This window comes from Musca autumnalis, unplaced genomic scaffold, assembly GCF_047663935.1.
Source record: "Musca autumnalis isolate F117 unplaced genomic scaffold, ASM4766393v1 scaffold_2, whole genome shotgun sequence".
Taxonomy (NCBI): Eukaryota; Metazoa; Arthropoda; class Insecta; order Diptera; family Muscidae; genus Musca; species Musca autumnalis.
Genome location: NW_027411755.1, coordinates 264,933,659 through 264,960,663, shown reverse-complemented (window position 1 = coordinate 264,960,663; position 27,005 = coordinate 264,933,659). Strand labels below are relative to the sequence as shown.

Below are 27,005 nucleotides of genomic sequence, written 5' to 3'. Positions count from 1 at the left end.
CTTAAGGGGTGTTTACACTATCTATGAATGTCATATGAGATGTCAAAATTGCTACCTGTGAATGTTGTGCACATAGTGCGACCACTATGAAAATGTTCATCTATCAAAATTATGTGGCAACTCATATGTACATTTTTCATTTAGGGAGCGCTCTATTCGGCCATGTATTTTCTTATGCAGTTGAGAAATTAATGAAATTAATTAGGTGTGTTCGTTTACTCAACAATTTGTACAAATTTGTACAAGTTCAGTAACTTGTTGTAATCGGCTAAGGTCTTTTGCATTATACTGTAGAGTAAACGAACAACATCCAGTAACAATTTGTACAAATTTTGGGTAAACGAACACACATATTGTTAGAATAAAACAATTTTCCCAACAAATGAAGGAAATAGGTAAAGAAAACGAAAATGTGAGCGCGATTAAAGTTTTTAACAAATGCTATGTTTACATTTACGAAATCCACTCGATTTCAAATGTCAATTCCATAGCTCAAACGTCAAATGAAATCACATCTGGATTTCATTTGACGTTTAACCTATGGAATTGACAGTTGAAATCGAGTGGATTTCGTAAATGTAAACCAAGCAAAATTGTGTTATTTGCGTGATTTATATTTTGTGGTCATATGAAATTGTATGCTAGTGTGAACGCAAAAACTAAAAGTGTTATGGACTTTGACAATTGATAGATAGTGTAAACACCTCTTAAGGTATATGCATGAATTACAACAACTAACAAATTTACAAAAACAACATTGTTGTTATTGAAAATTGTCAGAAAATATTGTATAATAGGGTCGTTCCAAAAATTTTCTGATGAAAAACATAAATACATTTTGAAAATCCTCTAAAATAGAACAAATTTGAATCAAAATGTAAATATAAAGCATTCAGAACTGTGGTAGGGCAATTTTATTACACGTTTAGGATAAAAATCAGTATTTTATGGTAGCAAATTTCGAAATTTCATAAGAAGACCCTATTACATTTTAAAAACTAAAGCTCCAGTACTTTTTTAATGGCAAAATCTGCAGAATAGAAAACTGTCAAAAATAGCTCTGTTCCTTTACGTGCAAGAATCTTCAAGTTTTACAACTTTTTACTCGAAAAGCGTTCCTTAAAGCTGTAAACAGATACAACGTTTGGGTAAAGTTTTGTGTCGTTTTGGCCGTTTTTACACTGTTGGGCATGATGCCGAAAAATTCAAATTCATTTGAAAAATATGCCGACGCCCAACGCAAAACTTTAATCAAACGTTGTATCTGTTTTCAGCTTTACTTCAGACACCATACAATTCATATGGGAGCAGTTTACAACTTTTGCTACTTTTGCCGGTTTTACCACTTTCAAAAGTAAAGGAACAGACCAAATGAGTTCAACGCACACATTTTTCCAAAATGTACGGGAACGGAAAAATGGCAGAAACGTCAAAAAATTTGGAACAAATGTCAAAGTCGGCGTATCAGCCAATCAGAAGGCGGCAAACATGTTGAACATTTTTGCTTGCTAAAACTTGTCGTGTAAAAAGTTTCTAAAGAGAAAGCTATTCAGCTTCATTTTTGTTCAAAGAGAAGTGAACATTTTGCAATTTTTTGGTGTTCGGGAACGCATATCGGGTAAAAATGTGCAAAATGTGTTTAATGTGTAAAAACTTTTTAGTTCTGGAACGAAGCTTAAATTTACAAAAAAGTAAGAATACAGCTGATTGTCACTTCTACCTTATATAAATATGCCTTGTTGTTCCCTATTTTCATGTTAACATCTCAACTTGAAATTCATCTTTCCATTTTTACGAATGAGGAATGGAGGACTTTGAAAATTATTTAGAATAAGAATAGAAGGACAGCAAAATTTTTACGAATGAGGAAAAACGGGGAAAGTGAAAATTGTTGGGTGTTGTTTTGACTGACTTGGATCACTCATTAATTCGGATATAAACTATTTAATAGACAAAATATGGCTCCACAACCTGTGGTCACTGGATTATCACCCAAAGAAGGGCCTCCTGGAACTCGAGTAATAATTCGTGGTGAATTTTTAGGAACTAAACCAACTGATTTGATAGGTGAGAAACAATAGATTATTGTGGTGGGTGGAACGGCAGAATAAGAGGCTTAAGTTGAATGTTTTCATTAAACTCGGATCGGGACCAAATTTTTTCACAGGTAGGTCTCGTCACCCTGATCACAAATATATACATATATAACATTTATTGCGGAAGTCCATACTTCCAGAGATATGAGCCTCTGAAGTTCCAAAAATTCCATTGCTAAAGGCCGACTATTTAGACAAAAATTTATGATTTTAAAATAAATTTTGTTCCCGTTCCCTAGATTTGCACTTGTCCATGGGTGAAAACCTTAAATTTCGGAACTTCAGAGGCCCATATCTCGGGAAGCATGGACTTCCGCAATAAATGTTATATATATATATATATTTGTGATCAGCGTGACGAGACCTACCTGTGAAAAAAATTTGGTCCCTATCCGAACTTAATGATAACATTGAACTTGCTCCGAATAAGAAATTATTTTCTTTTTAAGGTCTAAAAATATGTGGCACTGATTGTCTACTTTCTGCCGAATGGGTTTCACCAAATAAGATTATCGCACGCACGGGTATTGCTAAGGGACTGGGTGATATTATTGTCACAACTCGAAGTGGGGGCGAGGGCACATCGTCTGTCCAATTTCGAGCCGTCGGAAATCATGAAGTTATTGGACCATTAAAAGAATCTGCTGTATGGATCGAAGAAGCACCTACTCAAAATTTTGCATGGGGTCGAAGAACATTGGTACAATCAGTGTTGACACAAGAGGATCCCTTGGGTCTTTCCACGGAAGGAAATGAACAGAAAAATGTTGACAATTTGCGGGAGTTGTTTCCAAATGGCAGTGGTGATTTGTTGCAAGAAAATTTTTCTCCTGCCCTTTTTTTGTTGGAGAAACATTCTTCAACAACATTTGCTGACTTAAAGGCTGGTCTTAAGCATTTAAATCGGAAAGTTGAGAGTCAAAAGGAGGGACAGCTTTCATTTTTGAAATCCAATGCTGGTTCGGTTATTGATCAATTAGATACGTTGATGAATATTCGTGATAAGGTGCAGGAAGACATAAAGCAGTATGGCCCTGAACCACTTAATGTTTTGGAACAAGAAATTGAAAGTATGTTTTGTTAAATTTTCAAAGAATATTAATTTGTTAGCCGAAAATTGTTGTAGATTCAATTTCTAAGTCGGAGGATATATTCACGGATGTTTTGGTGCGCAAAGAGAAGGCTGACTCAACCCGAGCTGTGCTATTGGCATTATCGCGTCATAAATTTCTCTTCTGTTTACCTAACACGGTGGAAAAGAAGGCTGCTGCTGGTGAATATGATATAGTGGTCAATGACTATGCTAGGGCTAAAAGTCGTTTTGGCAAAACCGAAATTCCTGTAATATAGTACGGCGTGGAAAAGGCTATTCTTTGTGATAACTTTTTTATGATTTTAGATTTTCCGTACAGTAATGGAAGAAGTGGATCATCGCATATTGCAGATTAGAAAACAACTCCATGACAAAGTAATCAAAATGCCTCAAAGTGTGGAACAACAACGCAAGCTTATTAAAGCTTTAATTAGTTTGGAAGTCCAACAATCAGGATCCAGTATCAATGAAAAAATACGTACTACTGATCCAGCCTGGGATGCCATAGATGCTAGGGCAAAATACTTGGAACAGACATTTAAGCAGACCTTTGAACAATATGCCTCAAAAGAGGGGGCTGAAAGTATACTGATTGGTGATAGTTAAAGGAGATTTGATTGTTTCATTTTAGATTCTTTTTTACAGAGAGTAAAAATCGCGACATGTCTCAACCGCCTAATAGGGTCGCATTTTGTGAGGAAATTTGCGAAATTGCTGCTTCACAATTACCTGATCTTTGGCGTTTGGGTCAGATGTATTTTACTGGTGAACTAAGAGGTCCAAACGACCCCCGTCCAGGAGATTTCAGGGTATTTGTGATACATGTTGAGCTAACAAAAGATTGAATATAAAATCCAAATATTTGCAGAGAATGATATTGAATGCAATAGAAAAGATTTGCATTTACCTTAAAATTGCGATGTGCACCACCGATGCCGAAGCACGAGCTTTGCGTCAAAGCGTAGGTTTAATATGGCCCATAACACACGGTTCCAATGATATATTTAAGGCTTGGCTTCCGCAATGTTTACGTTATATTCGCATTACCTATGCCACGTTAATTAGTTTGGATTTACCTTCGCCGGCCTTGGATATATTGCAAAAATTCATCGATGAAACACGTTTACATTGCTTCTCTAACATTTTCGAAAGAGCCACTCAAAAGTGCAGTAAACTGACTGAGTTGGAAACATGGGAAATGGGTGTGGAGGATTTTCCCGGTGCCACATTGCTGCCACAGCGTTTGGAAGAGTTGTTAATAGAGACTTTGGATGAAGCCCAACAAGCATGTATTAATCCTGAAATAAGGTATTGTAAAGTATTTCATTTGGAGTTATTACATATTGCAATGTTTCAATTCAAGAGAAGGCAATCTTTTGGAATCGGAATCTGATGGACAGCGTGAAGTTTCATTGCGTTTACAAAAAATGCTATTGTGTTTTTGTGATGTTATTCAAGAATTGGCGTTCAATTCGCATAAAGAAGAAACACCAACGCACAATGTTTCGCAATTATTGGGATATCCGAATAATCAAAGTAGTGGTCCTGCTTCAGGAAGATTTGCAAGTCTCTCACCATCAACCGCCATTACATGGGAACAACGTATGCTTTGTTGTTTAGCTAATTGTGCCTATTGCAACAAAAGTTTTTTCCATAGAGTGGGCAAACTATTCGAAAGGTATGTGTTTGCGAACGATGTCTTAAATGCGTTATTTTGATTGGTTTATTTTTCCAGATATGGGTATCCATTACCGTCACTGGCTATTGAAACCGCTCGATATTCGGTGAATAAGTTATTTTCAAATATTTTAGATGCATATGTGGAGCATAAAGGTAAGTGTTATCTTAAATGTCACAACACATTGCAACATATTTCGTTTTTAAGGTGATCCTTTGGTTGGCACAATTGAGCCCTCCATGTATTTAGGTGGATTTCAATGGGATATTGAAATGCCTATTGGTAATTTGCGTCCATATGCCCATGAGTGTTGCGATAATTTAGTTGCTGTCTACTCTGAAATCTTTACCATATCTCCGGCCTTGCTACGTTCGATTTTAGAGCCAATTGTTTTAACAATATCAGAAGAATTGGCACGACTTATGAGTTGTGTTCCACAATTTAGCTACTCTGGCGCTATACAGGCAAATGTTGATATACGTTTGATGAGAGATACCCTACGTATTTATACAAACGAAACTGGAAGGTAAAAGCAAATAATGGCTAAGCAACTTGTCGTATTTAAATATATCTTAAATATTATGTGTGTATTTCCAGAAATTATTTCCTAGAAGCTCTGGAAGCTATTAATCCCCCACTAAATGGTGAACAACTAAAACAGGCAGATGAAATATTGGAACGTGTCAAAGCGCGAATGAAGTTGCAATTAATGTGTTTCTTTGTACAAGAACCATAAAAAGTTATTGTTAATCCGCCCCCTGTGCAATTCCAAAGATACATATTCCATTTACTAACCATTGGATGTTCCCAAACAATATTTAAATGAAATGCAACGCATTTCCATTTTCTAAAAGAATTGATCCGTGTTTTTTTTTACAAATATAACTATGTAGCTATGGCATTCTCTGTCCTTTCTTAAGGACCTCAAGTTAAAAAATAATCTTAATTAAAAATAAAATTGCGATTAAGACGTATTTCATTAGAAATAAGATGTTATTTTATTAGCAAAAACATAATAATGCAACAATTACGACTGCAGGAAGTCTGTCTATGAATCTGTATCGTGAAGCCTTAAAGAGTCAAATAGGAGTGCAAAAAACTACCACCCAATAGATCAGTAACAGCTTCTTCCATAAAAATTCAATCCCACCGGATTGACTCGGAGGAATCTTCGACCAGGGACCGTCACCTCAACATTTTGTGCTTGCGTTCGTGTTATGTACTAAAAAGAATAATTTTTATTTAGTTTGGCTACATGTACATACATACAATATTTTTAAATAAAATAGTCAAATTTATTGCACATTTACAACTTAAAATCAAAGGAGATTTTTTCTCCATTCTGATATTTTTCAAAGTTATCTTTGATCGTCTGCTCTACATCGATTGTGTTGAATTTCTCTTGGATACGCATCTTAATTGGATTCTCCAAAGCATCCATAATTTGATAACGCAACAGATTTGGCAAAACATTAACCACAAATTCCATAATGTAATCCAATGTACCAGCACCATCACATCGCACTTGAATGTTACCCAAATCGATCTGCAAATCATTTATTTGGGGACGTTTTCTGGTATCCAAGGGTTGACTTACATCGACGGTCAATCGAATGTATTGCAGTGTGAATTGAATGTGACCAACGCGCGACACAAGTCCACCATTTACTTCCCATTGGCCACCTCCAGCTATTTGTTGAGTTCCCACTGTGACCTCTAGGAAAATTGTATTATTCTCCATGGAAGCAATAACATCACCATGTCTATAGAAGGTGGATAGGCCGTGAATCCATGTATTTGACAATAGCATACCAAATACACCCATGGTACGATTGTAATCGGGCAAACGGAAAGGATCATATCCCATTTCTCTGACCTGCTTACGTCCCTCAGCAATAGCCATATCTAGGGGACTTATGGAATTTGGCAATAGTCGTTCACCCATTAATTTAGCGATATTTTTATCGATATCTTCTCTTAGTTTCAAATCGGCTTCTTGCAACATGAAAGGTTTCATGGCATCAAATACCAGATTGGGCGCTGAATTAACAATACCCTGAAAAACGGTACCCAAGAAACCTAAATTTTGGAAATCCATAGCCATATCGGAGAATGTTACATCCATTTTAATGTGATCGGTAAGCAAGTGTCCATCCCTTTGAACAGCTAATGTTGCAACACCTGAAAGGGGAGGGAAACAATAAAAGTTGTGAATTGTTTAGCAAATTATTGGATTCTAATTATGGTGTAATACCAGACTATGGCAAATTCAAGGTATTTAGTCGAAGAAGTAACAAAGATATTTACCTGTTATTAACACTTTTTTGAGAACAACAAAAAATGGTCCATTTGCTTTGGAAAAGAATGACGTTAATGTGTACATGCCCTGTGTTGTCATTTCATCCAGCTCAACAGCACATTTAACCTATGAATGTGGAAAACGTTATTTTTGTAAATGGATTTAAATAAAAATATATATTTAGAATTTGAGATAACAGTTTAAGATGGACTAGACAAAGGTCCCGATTAGCTTCACTTTTTTGTTCAATTCTTTTTTATACACTTTTAACTTGCTTCTAGAACTGAACTCGAAGGCCCGAAACGTAAGAGAGAAAAAGTTAACTGCATGTATTTACTGTTAGAAAAAAATTTCAACAATATCAAAATATTATGTTTGTAGTGTATTTTTCGCTGAATCTCAAAACACTAAGAGTGGTTCCATATGGAACCACCGCAGTGATTGGGTTAAAACTGTGGATCCCTGTATATATTTGGCTGAAACTCAGTTATCTGACCATGTTCATCAACATATTTGGCACCAATGGATAGATCAAGGGTTCCCCTTCTAAATTTGACTTATAAAGATGGAACATATCTTCCAGGTATACAATTACTAAAAATTTTACCCATTTTCACACAAAAGTTTCGGTACATTTAACCCGCCTGACAGAGCCGCTGCAAAATAAGATAAAAATGTTCGTTTTGGTCCATTTTACATTTTACGATCATCACCAACATTTTACGATCATCCTCTGGTCGGATCTTGACCTCCCCAAAAAATTTCGTGACGTTCGGTCCATGAAGCCTGGAGTTTTTATTAAAATTTTTAATGGACGGACGGACATACATAGTTAATTCGCTTTATCTCGTCGAAATATGAAAAATGGCAAGGGGGTATGCGACGAATACTTCGTGATGCTACACGAATATTAGACAAAAGAAACGCATAAAACACTTTCCACATTGTTGAGTAAAATATAAATATTTTAGTTTAAAAAATCCGTAAATTGAAGGAAAAGGTCGTAAGTCCCAGGAAAAATACAAGGAAAAGGTGGTAAGTCCAAAGACATTCAATTATCTCCTAAACGCGACTGAATTTGATCAAACAAAGTACAGATATTGAAGTGGAAAAAATAAACGAGGAATACTGTTTTTACCACCATAATAAAATCATTAATGCATAAAGCGGTAGAAAAAAATTTAAAAAATGGACTTACGAAAAGGTCGTGGGTAGTTAAGGGTGGCAAGACCGAGACGTAACTAATCTGAAGTTTGGAAAATCCAACTTCGACATATTCAGCAATTTTGTCTGCCTCAGAACCGGCATCAATAAAAAAAAAACAACAACAACAGTTTTGAGATAAAAATAATAATCAGGACAATCACGATCCCCAATCTCTATTCTCAATTTCACAATTTTTTATTTCCATATTTATGTCCAAATATGGAATATTTTTGTCGATTCGAAGAGAATTTTCCATAATTAGGTGATTCTGTTATTTTTAAACGTTTAAAATATCATTTTTTTAATTGCACTATCTTGATTGCCCTGAAATCACCTCAGGATAATAATGGCAACATAGTAAGAAACCAAATAGACTACATTTTGATAAATAAGAGGTACTGTACGTGTGTGTCAAAATATTCTACCTATCCTGGTCTTGATGTCCCCTCAGACCATAACCTTTTAATGAGCAATTTAAGAATTAAACTTGCTACCACTCGCAAGAAAAAGCCGGAACCAAGAATCAATATTGAAAAACTGAATGACCCATTAACGAAACAAACGATAAAGGAACAATTAAATGCCGATCTCACTGAAATAAATGCAACAATATATAATGTCGAACACCTATGGAACCAAGTGAAAAAATCCATAAAAGATGTCACAAAAAATATAATCGGAACCAACATGCTCAAAAAAGAAGATCCATGGATAACGGATGAAATTCGAGCACTTCGGAAAGAAAGAAGTAAACATAAAAATGTAAACTATGAAAGATATTGGGAGATAAACCAAGAAATTAAAATCGCAACACGTGCTGCAAAAAATGAGCAAATAAAATACTTCATGTCGACTTCAATCTCCACAAAAAAGTTAAAAGAGACATCTGGTTTTTTTCCAAAGAGATCGTCAACATTTATCTACAATGATAATAAAGTAGCAATTTATGAAACTGCAGAAAAGAAAAAACTATGGGAAGAATATATTAAACAATTATTTATCGATCACCAACGAACATCCTTATACAACTCTGGGGATGTAATTAATTTTACAGGGACTCCCATTACTGAGAATGAATTACAACTAGTTATTATGGCAATGAAAGATAAAAAGGCAATGGGTCCAGACGAAATACCTGCCGAGGTACTTAAGTTAATAGACGGAAATAACACCAAGCTTCTTTTAAAACTATTCAACAATAAAAGGTATATAAAACAGGACAATATTCCCAAGATTGGCTCAAATCAACATTTATCACAATACCCAAGAAAAACAATGAGAAGACCTGCAGCGATTATTGACTAATAAGTCTAATGAGCCACGCTCTTAAAATATTTTTAAAAATAATACATAGACGAATCTATCCGATCTGCGAAGCACACGTGGGACAAACACAATTTGGATTCAAAGAAGGCATGGGGACACGAGAAGCATTACTAGCTGTACAAGTATTAATACAAAATTGTCGAGAGGTACAAAAAGATGTATTTTTATGTTTCGTAGACCACGAAAAAGCGTTCGATACGGTAAATCATGATAAATTGATAGAGAACCTACTTTCAATCGGATTGGAAGACAGTGATATAACCTGAATTAAAAACCTATACTGGAAACAGATAGCAAATATTCAAGTAGATAATGAATTAACTGACGATGTTCCAATTTCTAGAGGTGTAAGACAAGGCTGCATATTGTCCCCTCTTTTATTTAACGTATATTCAGAGAAAATATTCGAAGAATCTGTACGAGGAAAGAATATTGGTATTCAAATAAACAACACCTTAATAATATACGCTATGCCGATGATACCGTATTAGTAGCAAGCAGTATAGCTGGACTACAAAATTTATTAGATGCAGTAACACAAAATAGCGAAATATACGAATTAAAAATCAACGTCAAGAAGACAAAATATATGGTAGTAAGCAGGAATCATGCCGACAATAATACGCCACTAAAGATAAATAACGATTAAATAGAGCGAGTGACAACATACAAATACCTCGGAATTCAAATCAACGATAAATGGGACATATCACGAGAAATTAAATGCCGAATAGAAATGGCAAGAAACAATTTTTTTCAAACATAACAAAGTTTTACTTAGCCACGACATAAGTCTTACTACAAAAATACGATTTGTAAAATGTTACATATGGTCCGTTTTATTGTACTCTGTGGAAATATGGACTTTGAAAGCTGTAGATGAAAAAAGACTGAACTCGTTTGAAATATGGATTTATCGTCGAATTTTAAAGATCCCATGGACCGAGCGCATTACAAACGACGAAGTGTTAGAACGCATGAATGTCGAACGCCAATTAATAAAAAATATAAAAACACAAAAAACCGCATATCTTGTTCACATTATGAGGCATGAAAAATATAAGCTTCTGCAAACAATTATCCAAACAAAAATCGATGGGAGAAGACCGAGAGGGCGACGGGAAACATCATGGCTCAAAAACATTCAAGATTGGACTGGACACCATAATGAAAGAACTCTTCTGAATGACGCCAAAAACAGAAACCTATATATAAATTAATAAACTGATTTGTTAAATATACCAAATTATCATTATGTAATTGTATGAACGCTAAAACCCGAATACAGAATGGCAAATAAAGAAGAAAGAAGATTGCCCAGAAAATGTATTAATATTGTTCAATGAATGCTCTTGTCACGCGATTGTAAAATCCATGGATCAATTTATCTATGCAGAGAATATCGCCATCGTATGTATGAAAATTAGGGTATGATATTAAAGATGGGGTGAGACGGAAGCCCATGGAATATTGGAGTTTAGCATGAGTGCGGTCCCTAAGTAAGTAATTTAATAATTTCGAATTATATTTGTAAATAATTATATTTGCCAGTCGAGTTTGCAGAACATAGGTTAAATGTTCGCAAAAATGTTTACATTTTTTATGATAACTGCATAATTTATCTCTCTCATTTTTACTGCTGCTGCTAATTTTTACTCAGGATCAAGAATGATGTACAGTGCGATTCTCCTTCATTATGAAATGAATATATAATGTCCCGAGTTTTTTTAATAAAATTGGAATTGAAGATAAGAAAAAATAGGACAAAAATTGCATATATCGAGGCGATTCTAATTCCTTTTTTCAATTCTTATATACATACGCATACGCAATTTCTATACTGAATCATATTAAATAAAAATATTTAAATGTTTGCGAACATTGGGTCAATTGCCGGATTTCAAGATTGAATCTGTTGATAACAGCTTTTTATAAAATAAAAAAAAAAATATATTTTTGCCCTGTTGGAGGATTGCGATTCTCTGATAACAGTTTGCAAATAGTTCTAATCTCTCTGAATACATATTTTACATACCGTCATAGCATTCAAATCGGCCTTAATGCTGACAATGCGAAACTTTGATAATCCATACGATTTCACATTATACATGCTTAACGTAGCCATGCCCAAGCTTTTCTTCATATCGGGTACATCCATTGGGTCAGGCACGGGAGCTCCAGGAAATCCAACTGGATCTTCTTGTTTGTAGTGTTCCAAAACTGCATAAAGCTGGGCCGCCAAACGATTTTCACTAACTTTAACATTATGCTCATCGATGGCACCTGTATTGTCTTCTCCATCAGCGGCGGCGGCGGTGGTGCTATTGGCCGATAATTCCTCTTGCTGTTGTTCCTCCTCTGCGAAAGAGTAAATACATTTTTATAGTCGTTATGTTGTCGTTATTATTTGAAACATTTACCGATTTCCTGGGATTTGGCTTGACATAGTAAGACCAGTAGAGAAACAAGCAAAATTAAGCACGATCTTGGTATTCTCATGTTCCGTGTTTTTAAATCTGTCTGGGATTTAGTTGAAAACTGAGCTATCAGTTAAGTAAGCAAATCACTGAGCGCGCACACACACTTTACACTCGAAGACACCACGATGTAGCATCACAATCACACACTGCATGAAAGGAAGCGTTGAAGATAATATTGAGTCGGTCGTTTTCTTGGCTGTGGTCTTTTGTTTGTGTGTCTTGTCTGTCAATGAGTCTTTGATATGGATTTCAATTCTTTAAAAATGCTATTGTGATGCGCTCAGCTGGGGTGAGTGAAAAAATTGAAACGCTTTCCTTGACGTTCACACAACAAATGCGAATGATTTCAATGCGATGTACTGTTTTGGGATAGACGACATTCGGACATTTCAACAAATCATTTGACAAGAGAAATTTTGAGCGTTTTTCCATTCAAAAAGATTCGACGGCAGATAATGAAAATGCCGCAGTAGTACACAGTGGATTAAAAGGAAACAAATAATACATTATTGGTCTACAAACCCATTGGAAAAATATTCAAATATAAAGATGTCGACATTTTTAGCTAAAATTGTTTATTATTAATATTATTATTGTTGTTGTTAAATATTGGTTCTAATTGAAATAAATTTGTATTTATTGCATTCGTACGTAATCTCTCTTAAATGTAAAAACTGAATGAACACTATTCATCATCATTATCGAATTTGAAATGTACATCGTTTTTCTTTTCATTATTTTAATAAATATTTCGTTTTATTATGAAAAAATTCATATAAATTGTTGTTGTTCTTATTACCATTCTAATTTTTAATTTATAAATACTTAAATATATAATAAGCAACACTTATATATGTAAATTGGAAATATATACCTATATATGCGTAAAATTATTAAAGCGAACAAATCTTAAATAAAAATATAAAACACATCAATACTCAAGACCAAGCCTTAAGTTAAAAAATAATAATAAAAGTACTAATAAAAAACCCATAAAAACATTTTAATATCCATATAAATAAATTCTGCTTAAAAAAATTGTTTACTAATAATAATTACAAAAAATTATCTTGTAATCGTAATTTAATTCTAGATTCTACTGTTGAGATTTTTAAATGGGAAATAATATTTTTGTAATTATTTTTAATTGTTTCTTTCAATCCTCCAACTACTAGGTTTCGTGCATTAACCTTACTGCATTGGAGTTTCGCCATACCATTACCAAAAATATTTCAACATTTCAACCTTTTAGGTTATGGATTGCATTAAAAAACTTCCTTTTAAGTCTAAAAATACTTGGAATGAATATTGAATTGCATTAAGGATTTTTTACCATGGCTGGCAATGTATACTTAAAGAGGAGAAATATAAACTATTTCAGGATTGGTGTTGGCATACAAACAACTTTGCGGCTACACGAAATTAACTAATACCATACATTCATAATTTATACATGTAAACGTATCTAGGTAGGTAGGAGTATTTGAATTTAATTTGAAGAATATTCGTACATATGTGTTGTTTTACGGTTTAGATTTTTTTGGTATGAAAATCGTTTCATTCTTGCTTTGATCTTGCTTGGAGTTTAACTGTCGCAAAAGACTCTCTCAAAAACCTTAATACATTACACATGTGGGGGTCATATGTGTGATTTTTTTGGAAAATTATTGAAATGTTGATTGGGTATTGTGTTAACATCGTGGATGTATGAGTGTGGTTTAGTTTTGATTTGCTTTACAAAGGAACGAAACTCTGTTAAGGATACACTATTACCGATTAGTTAAAGATTTGTTGTTACATCCATTGAAACAAATGAAGAAATTGGAGTTTTGATATGTTAGCAGCAAATTTGCTGTCGGAAACAAAATCACACATGAACTTTACGATTTTGTTCAAGTATTAGGACTACCTAATGCTTTTAGATTTATTGTTGTATTGCGATGACCAAGGGTTCCACCGCCTCCCAATGAGACAACGGGCAAGGTTGTAACAACATCCCGCGTAATTGAGCTGGCACCAGAAGTCACCGAGGGTGATGAGGTTACCACAAGGTTTGTATAACGCTGATTAATTTCGCTACAATCCTCCACTACAGTGGTATTACCCGTCTGCGTTTGTGGATTGCTAATCATCATTGGTGCTAAGGTAAGAGTGGCTGTGGTAGGGGCGGGCGACGACGAAGGAGTTAGTACTGATGCAGAAGCAGGTGAAGTATTGGCATTGGCGTTCGATCCTATTGTATGAACTGTAATAATATTTTGTTTTAATTGTTGCTGCAATTGCAAAGGTAAAGCACCACTTGAAATTCTTTGGGAAGTCATCGATTGGTGATGTTGTTGTTGGAATATTTGTTGCTGATGTTGTTGTTGTGTTTGCAATATAAGTGGCAATGATGTTGTAGCTACTGGTGTGTTCGAATGATGGGCAGTTGTGCTTATGGTTGAGGGCAAAATAAAATTGTTGCTTCCGGAAACTGAAACCACAGTTTGAGGTAGTGTTTGAAGCATTTGTGTCGTAGACTGCCCAGTACCGGTGGTAAATAAATTAACCACTAAAAGGAAGGAAATAAATAAAATATTCACATTCTTTAAATGCTTTCACTTACCTTGAAATTTTCCTTCAGCATTTTGTATTAACAGAGATTCCCTTTGCATTTGATCTAATTGGACAATATTTCCCGGTGCTGTTGATATTGTCGATGTTGTGGAAGTTGAGCATAAGGACGCCTGCGTCATTTGCGACGTTTGTTGTACACACACTGTGTTGGTTGCCGAATTGGACAGAGGGCTGCTACTACTACGCGGGGTTAACTGTAAATTCCGGCCAACTAATGTGGACGTATTTTCAAAATTCGGTTTTAGATTGAGCGTAGTGGTTGTTGATGCCGATAAAACAGTTTCACTGCCCTCAACATTGGGCGGGGCCAATCTATTTGAGCTGGTAGCAATGGGCAATTCATTTACATTACCATGATCATCGGCCATTTGTATTTCATAACAGGCAAGTTCTGGTATCACAGGCCGCACTTTCATACCATCTGGTCGATGGGGATTACGGCAACCACGGCATTTACAGCCAATGCACGATTTTGAATCGACATAACAAGGACAACGTTGTCCACAGCAAGTCAATTTGCCAGGAGTTGATGTAGTATTGCCACAACGACATCCTCTCTTTTTATTAATTGTTTTTGATATGGGACGTAATATCGCAGAGGCATTGGAAGAGGCAGCATTTGTGAAATTTTTCTGTAAATACAAAAAAAAAAGATTGCATTAGTTGTCAACATACATGTTTAGTCCATTTTTTTTAATTCAAACCTTTTGAGTTGCGTCTTCATCCCCATCTGTTTTTCTTTTTATGGTTATCTTATTACCAATTCCAGTATACAGTACAGAGTACATAGCAGATCCATTGGAAACTGTTTTAATGGCAGGTGGATTACGTATTTGCGACGATACGGTAGCCGTGGTAAATGCATTGGTCATTGTAGTTGTTGCTGTTGTAGCTGCTGTGCGCAAAGAGGGCGTGTTTAATGAAGGAACTGTTTTGGCCAACTGGGTGGGCGCCAAGGAAACCTTAAAAGTGGTCAGTTGTGGTTTTACGTCTACACCAGCTGTGGACACTGATGCATGCTGTGTACTAGTTGTTGTGGGAGTAGCTGCTGTAGACACAACTTGCAATGCCCTTGCTTGAGCAAGTTGCCTATTAAGTGTCTGTAATCTAGCGGACGCTATGGAGAGTGGCACTGTGGTTGTGCCAGATGAGGAAACAATGGGCACAACAATGTTGGGTCCAATATAGGTAATGTTACCAGTATTCTTAAGCTGATTCAGTTGTATCAACTGCGGATGGTTATACGTTGCATTGGAGCTTTGTTGTGGAGAAGTTGTTGGTGTATGATTCACTGGCGCCGATGCGTGTACCATAGGTTTAAATGTTGGCGATGCAGTTTCAAGTTTAATTTTCGGTGCAGGTGTCTGTGGCATATTGGAAATTGGTCCGCTGACTGTGGTTGGTGGTGTTGCCGCCTTCGGTGCCGATGTTTGCGTTATACCTGAACTTTTTATGTTTTGATGCAGGGGAACTAAAGGTGTCGCAGCTGTGGTTGATAGTGGCACAACCAAAGCCGGCATTTGTGGCTGCTGGTGCTTTGGAAGAGGAGGGTGAGGTGCATACGTTATTTGAGGCTTGGGCAAGTCTTTTGAAAAGCTCGACATTATATCATCATAGCTAGCTCCTTCAACAATCAAATCTTGCAGTGACATTTGAGGCATACTTAACGTGGGAGACATAACATTGTACTGCAGCAACTTTCGTCCCGCCAGTTGAGGAAAAACAGGGCTGCTACGTAAATGTTCGCATAGACTTTTGTAGCAAACCAAAAGACAGCGCAACTGTTTATTTTCCTCATAGGTCTTAAAGTCCCGGCTGTCGCGGCAATGTACGCAGGATGGGCTAAGATTCTTTTGACCGCGCATACACAGGCGACACACACTGTGGTTACAGTGTCCATGGCTGGGTGAGAATGGATCTGTTGCCAAACGACAACACACCACACAAGACAACAATTGCCTCAAACTCAGCAACTGCCTGGGTAACTCATTATTAGTACTTGCATTGGCGGTGGTTTGCTCGGTCGTCTGAAGCACCAACTTTGCTGCGTTTACATAAACACTCACAGCGTTCATATCAACAAAAAGATTTGTTGGGGCCGGTTAATGGTCGGTCGGTATGTCTTAGAATGGCATAGACTTAACACATGACATCTAAAACGCAATTCCCAATTACTGTTTTCAAAATAAAAACACTTTTCAGTTTCAGTTTTTCAGTATGTAATCGCCTTCTATTCATTCATTCTTCTTTTCCGTTCATTGTTTGTATTGCATTTCGTTCGTCGTATACCTCGTATACCACAAAAATTCCAAATAGTTTTATTTCCAATAAGAATTGGCTTGGTGTTTCGCATTGACTGTTGCCTTCTACACACAAGTATTGCAATTAATAATATTGAATAATACGTGAAATTTAAGTAGTACTTTGCGAAAGTTATTGCAAAACTACTTTATACTTGGTAAACAAACTGATTTATTTTGGATATTTTTGTGATTTTTCCTATTGTAGAGTAGGGATACGTAAAATCGATTTCGGTTAATCGATTATTAGCCGTAAAATTTCTAAAAGTCGTAGTCGACTATTGAATTTGCGAAAGCCGGATAATCGATTATTCTTAGTCGACTTTCGAAAGACGGAGTCAACTATTATTCGTAGTTGATAGAGCTGGCAAAAAATCGATGGCACTATCGATAAAATCGATTATTTTTTTAATTAAATATCGATAGATAGTTTTGAATATCGATATTACCGGAACAAAAATCCCCAACCTAAAATTCATTGAAATAAATGAAATAATTGAAATGTCGCTGCTTTTCGGTTTTGTGTGTGTGAGAAAGTAAGTCTGTAGTTACACGTACACATTTTTCGGAAAAGTAAAATGCATTTTTTTTTAATATTTATATAAAATAAAAACAATTGTTTATTCTCCTTTGCATTTCTGTGAACTACTTGTGCAAAATGTCAAGAAAAGCATTGACATTTCCGCCATTTTCATCTCCAAATTAATGGTGTTGATAGCTTAACAATAATATCGATAGCAATCGATTTTTTAAAATATTATATCGGAAATATCTAATGTTGGGAATATCGATGGTTTGCCAGCTCTAGTAGTCGAGCATTATGCCATGTTCATACTAGAATTTGAATCACGTACTTCGTTCTCATAATTACGTACACGAATTAACCCGTTCATACGTCATGGTACACTATTCATAGCAACATGATTCATATTTTCATACTTTTTATTTTCTGATTTTAAGGAAAGTTTCGTCCAAAATACGAGTAAAATTAATTGATATGAACTGAAAAACTATTTGTCCTTTTTCAGATATCTATTTAATATTTAATTACATTATTTTCATTCATCTTTTCTATTTTTTCTCACAATTTTGGTGTTTTCAGCTAATAAAAATATTATTCTATTTTCAAAATTAACTAGAGAGAGACCTGCCAAAATAACTTTTTGGTATACAGACTTTCTGGCAGGCATTTGATTTTTGTTTTTAAATTTGTACGCGAATTTGAAACGATAGACAAGAAATACAACTGCAATAAACGAAAATAGAAAATTTGCTATGATTTGAATGTTTATTAGTCCTTAAACCGTTTACTTTTCATTCAGGTTTTGCAGTTTTACTAAAAAATTTTGGGTTTTTAATAAATTTTAAATTTTATATTTTTCCTGTCATAATTAATTTATTTCGATAAATTCTCTCATTTGTTAGAGATGGGACATATTTTATCGTCGTTCTGAGAGTAATTTAAATTGAACAAAGTACACAAATCGTTGTTCGTTCTCAAAATTTTGTATGGGAAATGAAGTAATTATATCGTAATTTGGGGTCGAACAACGAATAGAAAGCGAATTACCACTAGTCTGAACAAGGCATAAAATGTCCCAAACATTTTTAGAAAAACTGCAAAACATGAATAAAAATTAAACGGTTTAACCACTAGTATACATTCAAATCATAGCAAATTTTCTATTTTCTTTTATTGTAGTTGTATTTCTTGTCCATCGTTTCAAATTCGCGTACAAATTTAAAAACAAAAATCAAATGCCTGCCATAAACTCTGTATACCAAAAAGTTATTTTGGCAGGTCTCTCTCTCGTTAATTTTGAAAATAGAAAAATTAAAAAATGTGCTAAAAACACCAAAATTGTGAGACAAAATAGAAAAGATGAATGAAAATAATATTAACAATTATTAAATAGATATCTGAAAGAATAAGAAATAGTTTTTCAGTTCATATCAATTAATTTTACACGTTTTTTTGACGAAACTTTCTTTAAAATCAGTAAATAAAAAGTATGAAAATATGAATCATGTTGGTATGAATTATGTACCATGTCGTATGAACGGGTTAATTCGTGTACATACCCAGCAAAAAGTTTGCATCCGCGGATGCTGTTAAATCCCTAGAACAATTGCCGCTGGAGTACATCTTTTCCTTTTGGCGTTCATAGATCGAGTTCCATACAAAAGTAATTTTATGAAATTACTGTAATGGGGAACTCGACCTAGGAACGCCAAAATAATGGGAAAGTTTCGTATGAAAGTTTCAGCTTGTAACATAAGAGTTAGGGATATATATGGCCTTTTCCAGTACTGCAAGAATCTACTAATTTTCACTATTTTTTTCGATAACATAAAGGAAAAAATTGGTCTGTTCCAGAACTGCAAGAATCTACTAATTTTTACTATTTTTTTCCGATAACATAAAGGAAAAAATGCTATCGTAGTAAAAAATAGTAGCTTCTTGCAGGTTCTGGAACAGAGCAAATGTTATTGTAGTAAAAAATAGTAGCTTCTTGCAGGTTCTGGAACAGAGCAATATTTTTTGAAGAACAAATTTATTCATCAGAAAAACCAACTATTTTCCATAAAGACTCTTCATATAAATGACATGAAACCTTCTCCAGGTCCGAACGACGTGCCGCACACTAAAACACTGCTTAGGCCGTCATCAGACCATCTGCTTTTTCACATGTATGACATCAGCTGTTCTGTATATTAGTATACCCAAAGTGACAACATACATGCGAAAAAGCAGATGGTCTCATGGCCGCCTTAAAGCTGAAAACACATACAACGTTTGGGTAAAGTTTTGTGTCGTTTTGGCCGTTTTTACACTGTTGGGCATGATGCCGAAAAATTCAAATTCATTTGAAATATATGCCGGCAAACACATCAACGCCGGACCATGGTACAATTACTTAGGTAGAAACATAGGCGAATTGCTACAACAAAGCAACTTTTTTTGTAATGTAAACTGTCAAAATTTTCGCCAAATGGTCTCTTGTTGTCTCTTTTTATCGCATGTGTTTGTCTATAAAGCGAACACATTCTATCTCTTACTTACCAAATCATATGGTTTTTGTTTTGATTTTTCATGGAGAATTCCTAGTTGTTTGATGTTTTACATTCGATCAGCTGGGCTGAGGCATCTACCCATGGTAGAATAAAGTAAAGGTAGGCCACCGCTAACAGCTGATTACAATTTTTTTCTTTTTATGGCCTATTCTGTCAAAAGCAGAGTTGATGTTTTTTACTGTTGTTGACATTATGCAATTATAAAGGTAGATGCATCAGTGAATTGTTCCAACCAAAAACTGCTTTAAAAGAAAATTCCCTGATATTGATCGTCGATGACGTTCGAAATATTGAAAAAAAAAATAAAAAAACAAAAACCTTTATTTTTTATTTCTGACCTAAAAACCAAACTAAACCAACAAATCATGGCACAATTACCCAGGTAGTGGCGTCGTAAAACTTTGAATATGTTATGTCAAAACTTTCTTTATGTTGTTGGGGAAATTACAAAAAAAAATATTTTTTTTTCATATTCGGTCAGCTGGTGTGATATCACTACCTGGGTAATTGTGCCATGCAACAAATGTAAAACTTTACTTTAAAATTCCTGGTAAATGTCAAAAAATAGCAATAAGACAATTTTTTCACTCACTGTACATAAACTATGAAGTTGTGGCGCCCAACTGAAAAATCAGAGTTACGAAGGCGGCACTTCCGGAGGATTTCGGTAATGTAAAAAAATCATTTATCACTTCTCATAGAAAAACAACAGGATTTCTTATAGCATAAGAGTAGGGGTTTCCACAGGGAAACAAAAGGTCATATCTTGGGCTAATATGAATGGTGTTGCACTCATGTATATGAGAGGAGTCTCCTTAGTTCCTTCTGGGATTTTTGTGGGAGCATATATAAGATATATTTCCACATTTTCGAACTCCTCTTTAAATGTACAATGCATGTAGTATATAACGTATGTGCGAACATAAAATATACTATATGCCAGCATTTTTGTTTACGTTTACAACTTAGTAAAAAATAAAAGATCTTAGTAAATAATAAAAGAAAATAAAAGAACGCTTTCGAACAATTAGCACGTAAACAAATTTCTTTTTAGATGTAGAACAGATATTTTCTTTCATCGAAAGTGGATGACTAATAGGTAGATTGTACATACATACATCGGCACAGAAAAGTATACACACCCCTTTCAAAAATGCAGTTTAGGTAAAATCGTTGGAGTTTTTATAGCAAAAATCGCACTATGTGGCTCCTTGGTGACAAAATAACAATAATTACACAAATTATTTTTATATACACATTTATTAAAATTAAAGAAATTCAATTTCCACAACACAAAAAGTATATAAAGTCGGTATTGGGGTCGGAGTCTGGAGTCGGAGTCTAGCAAATTTTGCTGGAGTCGGAGCCGGAGTCGTGAAAAAAAGCTCGACTCCGACTCCGGACAACAACTTATTCTACGTTTATAAAAAATTTGTTAAATCAAAAATGCTTTAAATCAGTTCATGATACAAGGTAGTCTTACGCTCACAGCTCACAGGGTTGTATTAGCTTTGACGTCCCTTCATAGTCAAAACGATTTAGACAAACTTTGTATATGTGTTTTGTAAACAAACATACAAATGTCACTTAAATTTTTATTTTAAAACTGAAACGAGAATTTCAAAATAATTTTTTAAATTTTTAATAAAAAATATGGGTTTAGCAAGATGCAACTTTTCCATGCGTTGTAGGAGCATTGTACCTTATAAATGTGTAACGGAAATATATAAATGTGTTGTATTTCAGATGGGTTTTTTTTTTTGGAATACGCACATAATGTATGTATTGTACATAGTACAAATACACAGGTAGCCACATCGGTAATTGTTGGCAACATAAGATGTCAAAATTTGACATCAATTCAATGCAATTGACACATTATGTTACTATCAGCTGGCATGATAATGCTACCTGTATTATTGTACCATGGTATTGTATCATGCATGGTACAATAATACAGGTAGCATTATCAAGCCAGCTGATGGTAACATAATGTGTCAATTGCATTGAATTGATGTCAAATTTTGACATCTTATGTTGCCAACAATTGCCGATGCGGCTACCTGTGTGTTTGTACCATGGTATCATGGCACAATTACCAGGTAGATGCATCATCAAACAACTACAACAAAAACCAGTTCAGTTCTTTGAAATGTCAAAAATGTTTTCCAAAAATAAAGCGATTCTCGCAATTTTTTCAACAAAATGTTGTTAGGCAGATACATATTAATAAATAAATTATTACAAAAATCCACCAAAAATTCACAATTTTTCGTTTAAATTTTTGTTTTTTAATTTTATGTTTTCAATTACAACAACTTTTTTGACAGCTTGCAGTACATCAGCTGGGCTGATGCGGGTACCTGTATGATTGTGCCATGGTATTGTATTTAACAACGGTTATGTGTTGTAGTTGTTGTTGTTGTAGCAGCATAAAAACCTATGTAGAGGCATAGGTTTTGATGCTGGGTTGGCAGCCGCTAGCCGAAACGCTTTGTCGTGGGTTTGCACATCAATTGGTGTATACCGTGATGACCACGCGGTGAATGGGCGTCTTGGATACCGCGGCAAGGAAATTATCTATTCTTTGATTTTCTCTTCCGTTGGCTAGTCATTTTTCTTTAATTTTTTTTTCAATATTTTATTCTGCAACCGCAGAAACATCTTCAAGTAAACCAATAACACGCCAGAAAGGAAAACTTTACACACATTCTCCCGAAATAATAAATTATTCTTTCCAGTAAAAATTGTAAACAAACAATTGGTCTGTTCCAGAACCTGTAAGAAGCTACTATTTTTTACTACGATAGCATTTTTTCCCTTTATGTTATCGTAAAAATAGTAAAAATTAGTAGATTCCTGCAGTACTGGAACAGACCAAATATTTTGTTATTGTTGTCATTGACATACAATAGCTCTGTTCCTTTACGTGCAAGAATCTTCAAGTTTTACAACTTTTTACTCGAAAAGCGTTCCTTTACTTCAGACACCATACAATTCATATGGAAGCAGATAACAACTTTTGCTACTTTTGCCGGTTTTACCACTTTCAAAAGTAAAGGAACAGACCAAATAACAACAACTTTCATATTGTTTCGAATACATGGTTGTTGTTGTTGTTGTAGCAGCGCGAAACCTACGTAGAAGCATAGGTTGTATTTGGCAGCTCAAGGACGGTTTTTTCAAATGAGATTACCTTCTTATTCTGCCATGAAATCAGTTAAAGGACCACAATTTAAATTATTGATTACAAAATTCTTATCGGAAACATTTTGGGGTCAATTGATTGTTTATAATACACTTTGGAATAATGGTTTCGTATGCTAGATATTCATGGGAAAGATCTTTTAGAAGATTTACTGGTTTCTGGTCTTCTCCTCTTGTTTTCTAATAGAAAACATGAATGCCTTCTGTGAAAGGACCTGTAGTGGGATTCTGTAACTCATTTTTGCTGTTATCGATAATTGTCGGTAAAATTAAAATGCTTATAATTTCGATAATTAACGAAATTTTTCGTTAAGTTAACGACAAATAAAAAGTAGTCGCTAGCCTCTACCGACACAAACAATGATGCCAACTTTTCTTTATGTTTTTAGTCATAATTTTGTGATTCAATTTTACCGATTTTTGTCGGTAACAGCAAAAATGAGTTACAGAATCCCACTACTGTAGTGGGATTCTGTAACTCATTTTTGCTGTTATCGATAATTGTCGGTAAAATTAAAATGCTTATAATTTCGATAATTAACGAAATTTTTCGGTAAGTTAACGATGAATAAATAGTAGTCGCTAGCCTCTACCGACACAAACAGTGATGCCAATTTTTCTTTAAAAAAAAAATCGCAAAATTATGACTAAAAACATAAAGCTGGGTACACATTGTCAGTTTTGAATGACAGCTTTGTTGTTGCTTGCTAGTGTGACCGTTCATTTTTGTCATTCATCATGCAACCACAAAATATTTTGTGGTTGCTGGACGGTTGGACAGTTATCGATAATTGCAAAATATCGTCATTCAAAACTGACAATGTGTACTGTACTTAAAGAAAAGTTGGAATCACTGTTTGTGTCGGTGGAGACTAGCGACTACTTTTTATTCATCGGTAACTTACCGAAAAATTTCGTTAATTATCGAAATTATAAGCATTTTAATTTTACCGACAATTATCGATAACAGCAAAAATGAGTAAAGCTGAGTACACATTGCCAGTTTTGAATGACAGCTTTGTTTGTGCTTGCTAGTGTGGCCGTTCATTTTGTGGTTTTGTGGTTGCTGGACGGTTGGACAGTTATCGATAACTGCAAAATATCGACATTCAAAACTGACAATGTGTACTGCTTTTTACAGAATCCACCTGCTGATGGCCTTCTTAGAAAGATCATGTGGTACTTTAAGAGAAATCGTAGTGAAGACCACCACTTGACTTCTTGCTGAATTTGTATCTTTAATGTGATCTTCCTGCCATTTTTATGGTATTCGAATGCCATGAGGAAATTTTGGCATTTTTAAGTACTTTTGCAGAACCAAGCGTATTTTATGAGGAAGTCTTCTCTTTTATAATAGAAGAGCATTCGGACATCTTTCAGACAACCTACTTGATCTTTTGTTTCTCTATGGAAAACCCTACTCTTATGCTATGAGAAATCCTGTTGTTCTTCGATGAGAAGTGATCAAATGATTTTTTTATTAAATGTAATGACCATATCAGGTGTGTGAGGTTAATTTATCAATAGGCGCAAATATGTGAAATGGCCGAAAGGAAATATTTTTAACAAATCTACTTTAAAGTATGGGCATTACCTCTATAGAATGGTGGAAATATTACTATTTAATCATTTCCAATTGTTTGTTCAACCTAGCCGCACTTAACGTCGGTGTTACTTGTGTTCTCTTGAGGTGGTATACAAAGAACACTTTCCACCATAATCTACCTTTTCATTCCGTTTATAACACATTGAAATATTTGTCGGAAACTCTATAAAGAATGAAGATGTCTATCTGTTTGTTAGTACAGAAGTTAAAATGGGTTATATTGGTCCACGTTTTGACAAATCCCCATAGAACTGTACCGACTGAGTTCTGTATTTTGAAGCATTTTACCACATTTTCGAACCGAAATCCCTTACCTTTTAATTTAACACAACATAACGGTACGGTCCGATTTTATGTATTTCGAAGGTTTTTTGTCACAGTACACCCTGCATAACAATATTCTGACACTGCAGCGTTATAGAAGACCAACAAAAGGAAACATAAGCCCGGGAAATTTGATTTCTAAAAGTGTTTTAATTTTTTGATCTATAAGAACCGTTCCTGGAAAGTTCAGATATTCTAGCATGTTACTTACTGAGACCTTAGCAACATTTTTATAGTTTACTGTTTTCTTGAATTTTGAACGGTTTAGTGCCTATGGATGGACCAGAACCTGAGAAAAAGAATAAGAACAGACCAAAAACCAAAAAAATTGTAAACAGGAATTTGATCTCCGCAATTTTGACATTGAAGATGAAGAGCCAATTTTTTGAGATATCAGACAAGAAAAGGGTATGGAAAAATTATGTATTGAGATTATTAAATGATGAAGGAAGAACCCCATATGAAGAAATAAAAACCAATATGACTGAGACACAGATAACTAAGAACGAGGTAGAATACGCACTCAACGTTCTTAAGGAGAATAAAGCATCAGGCCTTGACGAAATTCCATCAGAGGTACTGAAATTGATAGATGGAGACAATAGCTTTGTTCCTTTACTTGTTTAATGGTAAGGGCGGTAAAAGAGAAAAGTGTCAAAATTGCTCTCTCATGAACATTTTTACCAGAAAAGTAAAGGAACGGAAAAATGGTAGATCTGGCAGCAATGTCAAAAAGAAAAAAATCAATTTTCGTCTTTTATGTCAAAGTTTTTAATTTAGTTTTGTCAGCGTTCGACTTTTTCTTTAATCACGTATATGATACTGGAAAATACCCGTCAGACTGGCTTAAATCAAGGTTCATTACTATACCAAAAAAGAACAACGCCAAAAGGTGCGAAGAATTTAGGCTAATAAGCATTATGAGTCTTGCATTAAAAATATTCCTACGGGTAATACATAGACGTATATACTCCAAATGTGAACTGGCAATGGGAGCCACTCAGTTCGGTTTTAAGGAAGGAATGGGAACTAAGCATTCAAATATTAATACAGAAATGCCGAGATGTACATAAAGATGTATATATGTGTTTCATTGACTATGAAAAAACCTTTGATACTGTCCTTCATGATAAGCTAATGCACATCCTCACAACGATTGGAATAGATGATAAAGAAATACGATGTATAAAAAACTTATACTGGAATCAAACGGCATATGTTGACGTTGATGGTGAATTGACTGAGGAATTTTCAATTTCAAAGGGCGTCAGACAAGGTTGCATACTCTCTCCGCTACTACTTAATATATATTCCCAGATGATGTTTATGGAAGCCATCGAATCGGAAAAAAATTGGCATAAGCATATACGGAAGACTTATTAATAACATACGATATGCAGACGATACGACACTATTGGCTGGTAGCATATCTGGACTTCAGAAATTAATCGACAATCTTACACATTTAAGTGAAACGTATGGACTTAAAATCAACACTAGGAAGACTAATAAGTCGAAAAAACTTACCTAGCAACTCCACTTTAAAGATTAACAACTCCGAAATTGAAAAAGTCAAAACCTTTAAATATCTGGGAATCACTATAAACGACAAATGTAATACATATATCCAATGAAATAAAGTGCTGTATAGAGATGGCTAGAGACGCCTTCTATAAATACTACAAAGTACTAACGAGTC

General features: G+C 34.7%; 3 protein-coding genes across 3 annotated transcripts; 1 reads left to right on the top strand and 2 right to left on the bottom strand.

Annotated features, from left to right (window-relative positions):
* The first annotated feature begins 1,802 nt into the window (after positions 1–1,802).
* Positions 1,803–5,853, top strand: Sec5 (exocyst complex component secretory 5). Its single transcript, XM_073964865.1, has 10 exons — positions 1,803–2,067; positions 2,546–3,166; positions 3,223–3,437; positions 3,496–3,772; positions 3,835–3,998; positions 4,058–4,497; positions 4,553–4,867; positions 4,925–5,022; positions 5,075–5,393; positions 5,465–5,853. The coding sequence occupies exons 1-10, from the start codon at positions 1,959–1,961 to the stop codon at positions 5,601–5,603; spliced, it is 2,697 nt and encodes an 898-aa protein (XP_073820966.1). The 5' UTR covers positions 1,803–1,958; the 3' UTR covers positions 5,604–5,853.
* On the bottom strand, positions 5,842–12,516 carry LOC141392006 (uncharacterized). The gene is made up of 5 exons (XM_073964867.1): positions 12,119–12,516; positions 11,734–12,056; positions 7,175–7,292; positions 6,178–7,048; positions 5,842–6,089 (listed from the first exon to the last, which is right to left on the bottom strand). Exons 1-5 carry the CDS (start codon positions 12,195–12,197, stop codon positions 6,083–6,085), a joined length of 1,398 nt encoding a protein of 465 aa, XP_073820968.1. The 5' UTR covers positions 12,198–12,516; the 3' UTR covers positions 5,842–6,082.
* Positions 12,517–12,736: 220 nt separating this feature from the next.
* On the bottom strand, positions 12,737–17,327 carry msl-2 (male-specific lethal 2). The gene is made up of 3 exons (XM_073964866.1): positions 15,499–17,327; positions 14,784–15,426; positions 12,737–14,729 (listed from the first exon to the last, which is right to left on the bottom strand). Exons 1-3 carry the CDS (start codon positions 16,867–16,869, stop codon positions 14,071–14,073), a joined length of 2,673 nt encoding a protein of 890 aa, XP_073820967.1. The 5' UTR covers positions 16,870–17,327; the 3' UTR covers positions 12,737–14,070.
* Positions 17,328–27,005: the final 9,678 nt, after the last annotated feature.

Bases quoted from the DNA above. Each gene is read 5' to 3' on its own strand.
- Sec5 (XM_073964865.1), top strand. From the start codon at position 1,959: ATGGCTCCACAACCTGTGGTCACTGGATTATCACCCAAAGAAGGGCCT. The intron at 3,773-3,834 runs GTATACTGATTG...TCTTTTTTACAG, and splicing joins CTCAAAAGAGGGGGCTGAAA to AGAGTAAAAATCGCGACATG. The intron at 5,394-5,464 runs GTAAAAGCAAAT...GTGTATTTCCAG, and splicing joins TATACAAACGAAACTGGAAG to AAATTATTTCCTAGAAGCTC.
- LOC141392006 (XM_073964867.1), bottom strand. From the start codon at position 12,197: ATGAGAATACCAAGATCGTGCTTAATTTTGCTTGTTTCTCTACTGGTC. The intron at 12,057-12,118 runs GTAAATGTTTCA...ACTCTTTCGCAG, and splicing joins AGCCAAATCCCAGGAAATCG to AGGAGGAACAACAGCAAGAG. The intron at 7,049-7,174 runs GTAAATATCTTT...CTCCCCTTTCAG, and splicing joins CAAAAAAGTGTTAATAACAG to GTGTTGCAACATTAGCTGTT.
- msl-2 (XM_073964866.1), bottom strand. From the start codon at position 16,869: ATGAACGCTGTGAGTGTTTATGTAAACGCAGCAAAGTTGGTGCTTCAG. The intron at 15,427-15,498 runs GTTTGAATTAAA...TTGTATTTACAG, and splicing joins ATGAAGACGCAACTCAAAAG to AAAAATTTCACAAATGCTGC. The intron at 14,730-14,783 runs GTAAGTGAAAGC...CCTTCCTTTTAG, and splicing joins TGCTGAAGGAAAATTTCAAG to TGGTTAATTTATTTACCACC.